We start from the raw sequence: 11082 nt of genomic DNA, 5'->3' as shown, positions 1-11082 counted from the left end.
TTTACTTAAAAATCAGCAAGTACATTTGCAGTATTGAAATTTTACTGATTTTTAGTGTATTGAAATACATTTTGCACAGTTGAGTACACTTAGATATTTTTACGTTTATCTTAAAGGGCGCTTATCACGGAAATTTTACTTTTGTTTAAGTGCTATAATTGGGTCCCAAGTGCTTTTACCTATCTAAAAAAAATGTAAAGATCAACTAGGTAACTTACTTTTGGTAAACCATTCTCTGCAAGCATTTGAAAAAATAAGTCATTGAATTCTGTCTCCCCTTGTGATGTCAGAAGGGGATAATACCGCCATTTAGTGCAGAGATCAGCTCATTTGCATTTAAAAGGGCACACACAAAAATAACACATTTTTGCTCACACCTACAAAGTGACAATTTTAACATGCTGTAATAAATGATCTGGGTATTTTGAGACTTCACATACGTACTCTGGGGACACCAAAGATTTATTTATTTAAAATATCTTAAAAAAGTTTTGTAAAATGTCCTCTTTAGGGTGAGGGGTTGGTTAACAAAAATGACAAATGTACTGTATACAAAAAATCACACCTGTGGATGTGATTTGCCCATTGTGTGTTTGCTGACAAAAGAGTGATTGAATATAATTATAGATTATAAAACTTATCTAAGAAACCTTTATTTTTAAAAGCACATCTCTTTACCGGGATGTTTTACACTTCCTATTCACTATACACTGTCTGGCGATGCAAAAAACCTCACCATCATTATCAAATAGTTGAAGCGGTTAAAGTTCTATTCTTTTACACATTTCATTTGCAGCCTTTTCAGAGCATTACCCCAGTCATAAACAAAACATTATTTTTTTTCGTGGTGTTTCTGGAGGTGTTTTGTCTTCAGATAAAAACAGTCTAAAGCACATTAAGGTGGAGGTCATTATACACCAATCTCCTGAACAAGTTTAGGCCGTCAACAGGCGTAGGCTTAAGCTATAAAAAGTTACAAAAGTGTTGTTCAGGCATGTTTGTGTCTTAAAGGTGTGAAACAGCTGCAACAGTATGAATCATTATTGTTTCATTACGTGTTAATTGTTACAGTGAAATTATTCCAGATAAGATCATGTTACTGCCTAAAATTGTTTTAACCATAAATACAGAGTAAAAATACTATACAGTATATTCACATAAATGAATATTTATAATATTTCTGTGGCTTCTTTAATATCAAAATACTTCAAATTGCTGAAAGAAAAGAAATAACAATTCATATGTACTTACAGATAAAAAAGAAAGAAATAAGAGATATATACATATACAATCCATTATATAGATATATGTCCCATATATCAAGTTTCCTTGTGTAGTTTTTATGTTTTGTAAAGACCTATGCAGTAAAAAATTTACTGAATGCTGTCATCTACTGGAATTGGTAGGAAGTAGATTGCATTTTGGCCCTTGTGTGTTCTCTTGCCATTTTTTGTTCGTCCATTCTTCTTGATGCCCATGTACCAGTCTCCATCCTCCTGGTGCCACTGTGAACGATACGTGTTGTAGTGGTTCTCCTCAATCTTCTCAATAAAGTAACATTCATCATTGAACGTACCCTGAACAACACAGGACACATGTGTGAAAAGGTTAAAAAAGGATTATGGTGCAATTCCATTCAATAAATGTGTTTTGTTATGTTTAAAATTATATAAGCATTTTTTCTTCAATCTTTTTGTGTTTGTTCAATTTCTGTATCATTTCCTATTTAATTATACCAAATTATATTCCTTATGCAGACAGCATTTAAGTAACTTACAGTGCCATAAAGTTTTCCCGATTTGTCCATTGCAAGGTACAATCCAGTTTCGTGACCTCTGATGGCGACCACCCCTGCTTTTACTGCTTTCACCTTTAAAAGAGCTGATATACAATACTTATTATTTATAATAATAATAATAATAATAATAATAAATAATAAATTGTGTTATTATTAATATGTTAATAATAGGCTACTGCATGTTTCAGATGCACAGCACACAAACAAATTATACAGTTATCTAACCACATGCTTATAAATATTTTTCATGACGTACTTAAATTTTTCTTTGCATAACAATTGTTTTTTGTAAGAGAATCAGGCACATGCACACGTATTTTAAAATGTGTAGCCTATTGTGATACTGACTGTAAATGTCGTTGTCTTGTCGAGTCGCGTCCACAGTCTCGTTGGGTTGGATCCGGAGATGGTATCCTCCATTCTTGCAGTAGAGTTTTTGGAGAGCATAATGTTTCGGATCTTTTTGATCGATCGTCGTCGGTCCAAGTGTAAACACGGTGATATCTCCTTCGGTCATTGCGCAGAGTGCTTTTCCAGGACACGCTGAGCCCATGAATACCCTCTGTTCATGTAATGGACCCGTCCAACCGTCTGCGGCGCCAGTAGAGCTCAACTGACACTTACAACGAGCGCGTGTCATTTATCCTCCTTCACACTTCTTATTATAACCAGAAGTCTTCTGTTCTCATACTTTTATACACATAATAATAGTGTTTATATTTTCGCTACGAAAACAAGTTTTTTTGTGTGTGTGTGTGTCATTCTATTCTTATATCTTCTGTTATCATAAAAGTTTGCACACTATCCGTCCTACATATCATTGGAAATTAGAATTAGCATGTCCCATCACAGTATGTTGAAATTGGTATATTTAAGATGCTCTATTATTTTTAGTGAATATTTAAAGTGAAAATCCAAGCATAGGCCTATTAACCACTGATTTACATATAAATAACTGGATTGCACATGACGTCACAATTGTGAAGCCACCGCGCCGCCATATTGGTATGCCCGGATGGAAACGACACTTCGATGGAAATTCTGACGGCCATTCGTGAGCTCTCTGGGAAATACGATCAGATGTTCCAGAAAATTTCAGCAATTGAAACAACAACTGGGTCAACGGCTAAGCAGATTGAAACTCTGTCCTCCACTGTTACTCAGCTTGTTTCTGAGGTAGCAACGCATAAAGAATCCCTTAAAGTTATGGCTACGGAGATTCAAGAGCTAAAAAGTGGACGGTGAGGATGCTCGGAGGGTTGTTATTGAGATCCTTAGCAACGTAGTGCCTGGCATTAGCGATGATCTTGAGGGTGCCGTTGACGTTGCGCATCGTCTTGGCCCGAAGAGAGGGGATGGTTCCAACAGATCCATCATAATTTTGTTTGCACTTCGTCGTTTTCGCGACACCGTTTGGCAAGCTGCCAGAGGCTGTAAATTCCTTCTCGACAAGAAGTTGCGACTCACCGAAGCCCTTTCACCAGAAGATAGGATCGCCAGAGAGAAACTTTGGCCTCTTGTTAAAAAAGCCAGAGATGAGGGCAAAAAAGCCTCCTTTCGCGGCTCCTTTGCATTAATTGACGGAAAGAGATTCAATTACGTTGATGTGTGAAAGAGTCTTGTCTCGTGGTCATTGTTAATGGCTCTTAATAACACTATATCTGGTAGGTTGTTTCAAACCTGACTTTGTGTTTAATCTGCTTTCGAGGGCGATCTAATTGACAAAATTTTGTTAATACCCTCAATTATCATGGATCGCTTTCGGGTACTCCGTTTGAACTTACAAAGTTTACGTTAAATTCTTGAATGTAGCCTATTTATCATTCTTAATGATGTTCTGTCTACAAACTGACATTCAGTTCTTTTTGCATACTTGTACTGGGCAACACGCAAGGTTGTGAAATATATATTTATATATATATTATCTAAATTTGTAGCCTATTCGAATATTATGTTCGGTTATATAATTGTTCCTATCTCAATTGAGAATTTCGTTTATTCAGATTAAAGAAGCTTAAGAATTTTTCCGTGTTAAATGGAAGTTAAATTTAACTCTCTTTCTGTTATATCTTTATATGTAAGGGGTTTACGTGATGCTGTTAAAAGGAAAGCCGTTTTTTTGTTTTGTAAAAGCAGTGAGTCTGATATAATCCTTCTTCAGGAAACACACTCATGTGAAATGGATGTAAAATTTTGGAAAAATCAGTGGGGTAATACTATATATTGTAGCCACGGGTCTAATCACTCTGCTGGAGTTTTAATTCTTTTGCACAAATTTAATGGGCAAATACTTGGGGTAAAGTCATCTGACGACGGAAGATGGATTATTTTATCACTTAAACAGGATAATTCAAACTTCATTATTTGCAATATTTACGGTTGTAATTCACGAGCAGATAATAGATCTCTATTCTCTCAGATAACCTCTGAACTGAAAGAAACTCTTGTTAAATTCCCTGACTCTTTTCTTATTCTTGGCGGTGACTTTAATGAATGTGTTGACGGCACTTTGGACAGATTTCCTACCAGAAGTAACGACAGTTTTCATGTTAACAGCAACATTTTATCATTTTGTACAGAATTTTCTCTTACTGATACATGGCGTTTTTTTCACCCTGATTTACACGAATTCACTTGGTCTAATAGAAATAGGTCCTCCCAATCAAGAATTGATCTCTTTTTACTCTCTTGCTCAGCTCTTCCATTTGTAAAAGATATTTCTCACTCATTTGCGCCCCTGTCAGATCATAAACAAATAAGTTTAAAATTATGTTGCAATACTGATAAAATTCCTAGGTTACGTGGTTATTGGAAATTTAATAATTCACTTTTAAAAGATGCTTCCTTTAATGATAGTATTAAAAACTTACTTTCAAGTATATTTTCTCAAAAAAAGGAGGATAGTTATAAAGTGAAATGGGAATTCTTTAAATATAAGGCTAGACAGATTGCTATTAAACGAAGTAAAGATTTAAAAGCCTCTAAAAATAAAAATATATGTGAACTATTAAATAAAATAAATTTTTTATTGCAAAAAATTTAAGTCCGGAAGAAGAATTGCTTTTAAGAGAGTTAAATCTTCAAATTAATCAAGCTTATTTAGACCTGGCTAAAGGTTTTTTTATTAGATCTAGAGCAAAATGGCTTGAGGAAGGAGAGACCAATTCCAGTTATTTTTTTGCATTAGAAAAGAGGAATTGCAGGAAAAATTCATTGACGGCTCTTAACATTAATGGTGTCAGGTGCATGGATCCAAAGTTAATTTCTAATTTTGTTACTGCCTTTTATAATGACCTTTATACTTCTGAATTTAATATGGATAATTGTGAGAATTTTTTGGAAACAATTAAGAGTCATATTCCTATCATCGATGATGATTTTAAAGATACTTGTGAGGCCACCTTGACAACAGAGGAAATTAAATTGGCTCTGTTATCTATGAAAAAGAATAAATCCCCTGGGGTTGATGGATTTTCAGTTGAATTTTACACTCATTTCTGGGATTTAATACACTCCCCTTTGCTTCTCATGTATAGTGAATGCATTGTTCAGAGAGAAATGACTTCATCCATGAAACAGGGCATTATTTCTCTTATCCCAAAGCCTGAGAAAGACTCGCTCTTCATTGATAATTGGAGACCAATCACACTTCTTACAGTTGATTATAAGGTATTGGCCTTGGTATATGCAAATAGATTGAAAGTTAAGCTTAATCATATTATTTCAGAAACACAATCGGGCTTTGTAAAAGGCAGACACATTAGTAATAACTTAAGACTTGTTTTAGATTTACTGGATTATGCTGACTTTGTGAAATCTGATGCTATTATACTTTTCCTAGACTTTTATAAGGCCTTTGACACCATTGAGCATGAATTTCTTCTGCAATCTCTTAAATTGTTTGGTTTTGGGTCTTCGTTTGTTAATATCATTGAAATGTTTTATAAAGGAATTTCTAGCTCTGTCATAGTTAATATGTTCACCTCACAAAGATTTTCTATAAAACATGGTGTCAGACAGGGCTGCCCGATTTCCCCTTTTTTATTTATTTTGGTGACTGAATTATTGTCTTTAAGTATAATGCACAATCAGAATTTAAAAGGTATTTCGATCTTTGACAGGGAAATTAAAATGTCTCAACTAGCTGATGACACCACTCTTTTTTTAAAAGATAAAAGTCAGCTCTCTATAGCCATTCAGATAATTCAACAATTCTCGTGTGCTTCTGGATTAAAACTAAATTTGTCCAAATGTGAGATAATGTCACTACATAAATGTGATGACACATTCATTGATGGAATTCCAGTTAAAGATATAATAAAGTATTTAGGTATTTATGTATCAAAAAATTTAATAGCCCGACAACAACTTAATTTTTCTCACAGATTAAAGAAAACTCAAAATATTTTTAATCTTTGGCTGCAAAGAGACCTCTCTCTTTATGGCAGGGTTCTCCTCTCTAAAGCGGAAGGTCTTTCTCGCTTCGTCTATCCATCCCTTTCTTTATATGTCAAGGATTGTACTATTAAAGATGTTAATAAACTTTTCTTTGACTTTATATGGAAAAATAGGTGTCATAAACTTAAAAAAGCAGTGATAGCTAGTTGTAGAAGTGATGGGGGTCTGGAAGCTATAAACTTTCATAACACTATTTACACCTTCAAAATTAACTGGCTAAGAAGATGTTTAATAAATCCAAATTCCTTATGGTTCTTTATTCCTAATTATATATTCAATGAAATTGGAGGCCTCCCCTTTATCTTAAAATGTAATTATATGCATAACAAACTCCCGGTTAAATTGGCTAATTTTCATCAACAGGCTCTCCTTGCCTGGAAGTTGTGTTATGTTCACAACTTCTCCCCAAATAAAACTCTCCTGTGGAATAATATGGATATAACTGTTAGGAACAAATCTCTGTTTTTCACTAATTGGTTTAATAGAGGTTTAATTTATATTCTTTCTTTATTTGACGATTTTGGCAATATCTTGTCGTATGAACGCTTCATGACTGTCCATGACTTCCCTATTCCTTTCAAAGAATATAACACTGTTGTTAAAGCCATTCCCTCAGGCCTAATGCATCTGGTTAAGAGCCACTTATTATACACCCAAAAAGATATAAAGGAGTCGGCTTTGTTGCTGGGTGGCATTGGCTTTTATGACAAGAAATGTAACAATAAACATGTTCGCCAGATATTTCAGAAAAGAGACTGTATTGTTCCTCGGGGTAAATCCCATTGGATTGCTTTAATTAATAATATTGATTGGAGAAGAACGTGGTTGTTGCCTCACAAATATTTTCTTCCCAATAAAACCAAAGAAGTCCACTTTAAAATACTGCATAAAATATATCCTGTTAACTCAATTGTTTCCAAATATGTTGATATTCCTAGTACCTGCACATTTTGTGGCACTGAAGAGGAAACATTATTACATTTATTCTATTCTTGTAAGTTTGTGCAGAAATTTTGGCTAGACTTGCACTCCCATCTAAACAAAACACCTATCCCTGCACAATCTTTTAGCTTGAAAGATACTATCTGCTATTACTCTGACTCTGCCAACAAATCTAAAGAGTATTTATGTAACTTTTTTATTTTGTTTGGCAAATTTTTTATCCATAAACAAAAATTTATGGGCTCAATTCCTACTTTTTCACATTTCCTGATTGAAGTTGACTCACTGCTCAATTCTTTTTGTTTGACTAAAAATAAAAAATGTGTTAAGTTTTTGGATATATATAAAAAATATATTTCTATTGACTCCAACTTAACTTGATAGCTTTCCTTCATTGCTTTTATATATTTATTGTTAATTATATTTTTTCCTTGATTGTACATACCCCTTTTGTGTTTTTTTTTATTTTTTTATTTCTCCTTTTCCTTTTATTTTGACTTCTCTGTATCTTCTTTATTTGACAATGTTCTCCTGAAGGTGATTGTAAATCTCATCTAATTGTTTGAATAAAAAAAAAAAAAAAAAAAACATATTGGTATGCCCAAACATTCCATTAAATTAATGGACGTTCAGATTTTAATGATAAAAGACTACTTTTCCTGTCTCTGTTTTTATATTTGAAGTATCCCGAACATTAACAGAATAGCTCTAAACATGCACATAGTTATTGATTTAAAGTTGTACATTTTACTAACCTGTGAGTTATAGTAAATTTATTTTCATTACAGTAGCACATATCAGATATCCGATCAGCAGACAGAACACAGCATTATTAATGACAAACATGCTTAAAAGCCATAAAATATATGTTTTTTTAATGTACTTTACAACTAATTCAGAGAAATAATGTAAACCACATAGTTTACATAATTAAGGCTAGATGTCTCGTCCACACTGCTGGCCAATGGAGGTCGACGTCTGCACCTGGCGGCCATCTTGTCACAGTCAGCACACTCACTCATAACATTGTAGTTTAATGGTGCATGTACTTTTAAATAACCATAACTTGGTAAATTTTCTACAGATTTTCAAACTGTTTGGTTTGTTATAAACGTCAGAGATGTACTTATGACACTGCATACTTATGAGTAATGTTCATGAAACATGTTCAAGCATTCAGAATTGCAGCCACGTTAATAACGTTTGTAAGAAACCAAACCATCTGTAAATCCGTCAATGAGAAGTGTATTTCTGTTAGTGCAGATCACTCACCTTACATCAGGTACCACAGAGCCCACTGGAAAGGTTGCATGTGACAAGATGGCCGCCAGTGATGATAGAGACTCTGCCCTAAGGCATCTAGCCTTTATTTTTTATATTTATTGTTGAGCATGTATGATCTTAGGTGTTAAACTTTATTTACACCTGTGCCATTACAACAGAATGCAGCAGACACACTCACCTAAATGTTTTCTATAAATCCCTTATCGTGCCCGATTAAATCAACAATTGTAAAAAAGTAAAACTATTAATTTATGTACACTAGACATATCCTAAAAATGAATCTAGTGTGCTGTTAATATGCTGAAAACTGGGTGAATTTAGATCATTATTTTGAATGTCAATGAAGCCCTCTGCCGGTATGACATACCAAGATGGCCGCTGGAACTGTTCTGGTGGCTTCACTTCTCGCTGTTACATTAGCGTTCTAAGCATAATCCAGTATATTGTATGCGCAGGTCACGCATGCACCTACAGGAGAATGTAGTATGTAGCCCAGGAGATGCATTGCATTTTGGTGCAATGCGCATGCGTCAAACAAAAGTGTATACGTTTAAGTAAAAAAAAACAATACTTTGCAAGGTTGTGTGTTAGACCTTGCATGTACGTTCTTGTACACATAAAAACAGAGGTAGTCACTACTAGTTGCATTTAAATGACCTAAAAACCACAGCTGAACAGCACATGTAAAGCAAGTTGGAAGCTGCCAGGCTTTTGTTCAGAAAACAAGAGAGTAGAAACACTACAGGAATGTGTTTGGCCTACACCGAGCCCAGTTTCCAAGCGTACTGGAAACCTACTGGTAATAGCGCCCTTGTGCCAGACAGATCCCTTAGAACACCAAGCAAAACATCTAGTGTGAATTATGTCCCTCAACTGGGTGCAAATGAACTGGGCAGACCAGCTGTAGTTGAGACTCACCTGTGACACACTAGAGCAAAACTGCTCCATTTCAGTTTAGATAGCAGTGTTCCTCTCTGAGTTGACTGTGTTTAGTTGTAATCTTTTGAGGTCCACTAAAGTCCATTATATGGGCTAAAATCCTGGAATATTTTCCTAAAAAAAACTGAATTTCTTTTCGACTGAAAAAAAAAGACATAAACATCTTGGATGACATGGGGATGCGTAAATTATCATGATTTTTTATGAAAGTGGAGTAATCCTTTAAGGATGACTAGTGGTACTGGATGCATTCCAGGGCAAAAACTCAGACTTTATGGTGTCTGTACAACTCCTACATAAAAAGCATGTGTGACGTGTACCCACGCTGTGCTGTTAACATCATCATTCAGGCTCTGATAACATAAGACACAAAAGCATATAAGTGACCTACTGTAAGGTCTTCAGTGATGTTTGCTCACTGAGACATTTGGTCCTTTACTGGAACTCCACAGGATGATGTCAGATCTCCTAACGTGCTCAGACAGTGAACCATGTTCAACAGTTTAATTTAAGGAAGCACTACAAACTTATTCATCAACATTGTAGAAAATTGTAAACTTATCCAAAATATAGAAGAGGACAAATTTAACTAAAAATCAACAAGTCATCAACCAGTTTCTTTTCTCACCCTTGGATGCTTTTGAAACGGCATTGATCTATTCTGGGCTCTTATTGGCTGTGTTTACCTCAAATAACAAGACATTCTAGTCTTTGACAAAAATGCTGCTTTTAATGTATTTTCTAATGTTTAAATATTTATTAATTTGCGATAGGAACAGTTGACCATTACCAGATCAAAGAATGGATATCTATTGACCTCTGGTGGTCATCACAGTTTTTGTTTGTTTTTCTCTTACCAGCAGGTGGCACAATTCTGCTCCGGCTAACACCTTTAAGTAAGGGATAGTTGACCCAAAAATGAAAATTCCCTCATCATTTTCTCACCCTCATGGTGTTACAAACCTGTATACATTTATTTGTTTTGATAAACACAACAGAAGATATTTTGAGGAATGTTTGCAACCAAACTGATCATGAGTGCCATTCACTTCCATAGTAGGAAAAAGAAAACCATGAAAGTGAATGGGGCTCACAAATCGTTTGGTTTCAAACATTACTCAAAATATCTTCTGTTGTGTTCATCAGAACAAAGAAATGTATAAAGGTTTGTAACAACATGAGTAAATGATGACGGAATTCACATTTTTTGGCAAACTATAAGACTTTAAGTTAGCAGTTTGTTTGAGATTACTGACTACCTTTTTCCTCTAGCACACATAATGTATTTCACATTGCTATGCATATTTGTTATAAATAATAAAGAAGATTATCTAACAGTTTTTGTTTGTTTGACTGCCAACTATTAAAGTTTTATTTAGAGTACTCACACTTTTAACCCCATTTTGAGTACAACCTATAGTATTACAAAATCGGTAACACTTTACAAAAAGTTTGTATTTGTTAACATTAGTTAAAGGCGGGGTGCATGATCTCTGAAAGCTGAAATCACCTAAACAAACACGCCTACCCCAATAGAATCTGGACCTTCTTTTGACAGACCCGCCCCACACATACGCAACCCAGGCAATGATGTCGGTTAGTAGACATGCTTACTGCTGATTGGTACAAGTGTGTTTTGGTAGTCGGCCCGACTCCCTTTT

At 34.7% G+C, this 11082-nt stretch overlaps 1 protein-coding gene across 1 annotated transcript; it reads right to left on the bottom strand.

Moving 5' to 3' along the window:
- Window positions 1-1033: 1033 nt before the first annotated feature.
- Window positions 1034-2719, bottom strand: fgf1b (fibroblast growth factor 1b). Its single transcript, XM_055180434.2, has 3 exons — window positions 2147-2719; window positions 1778-1881; window positions 1034-1577 (listed from the first exon to the last, which is right to left on the bottom strand). Exons 1-3 carry the CDS (start codon window positions 2436-2438, stop codon window positions 1374-1376), a joined length of 600 nt encoding a protein of 199 aa, XP_055036409.2. The 5' UTR covers window positions 2439-2719; the 3' UTR covers window positions 1034-1373.
- Between the last annotated feature and the right edge of the window lie 8363 nt (window positions 2720-11082).

This window comes from Misgurnus anguillicaudatus, chromosome 9 (genome assembly GCF_027580225.2).
Source record: "Misgurnus anguillicaudatus chromosome 9, ASM2758022v2, whole genome shotgun sequence".
Classification (NCBI taxonomy): Eukaryota; Metazoa; Chordata; class Actinopteri; order Cypriniformes; family Cobitidae; genus Misgurnus; species Misgurnus anguillicaudatus.
The sequence above is the reverse complement of the archived record's forward strand: the minus strand, read 5'-3'. Positions and strand labels throughout refer to the sequence as shown.

Excerpts from the sequence above, each read along its gene's own strand:
- fgf1b (XM_055180434.2), bottom strand. The coding sequence starts at position 2,438 with ATGACACGCGCTCGTTGTAAGTGTCAGTTGAGCTCTACTGGCGCCGCA. Across the intron at positions 1,882-2,146 it reads ACAAGACAACGACATTTACA|CTCTTTTAAAGGTGAAAGCA; the intron begins GTCAGTATCACA and ends ATTGTATATCAG. Across the intron at positions 1,578-1,777 it reads CGGGAAAACTTTATGGCACT|GGTACGTTCAATGATGAATG; the intron begins GTAAGTTACTTA and ends TGTGTTGTTCAG.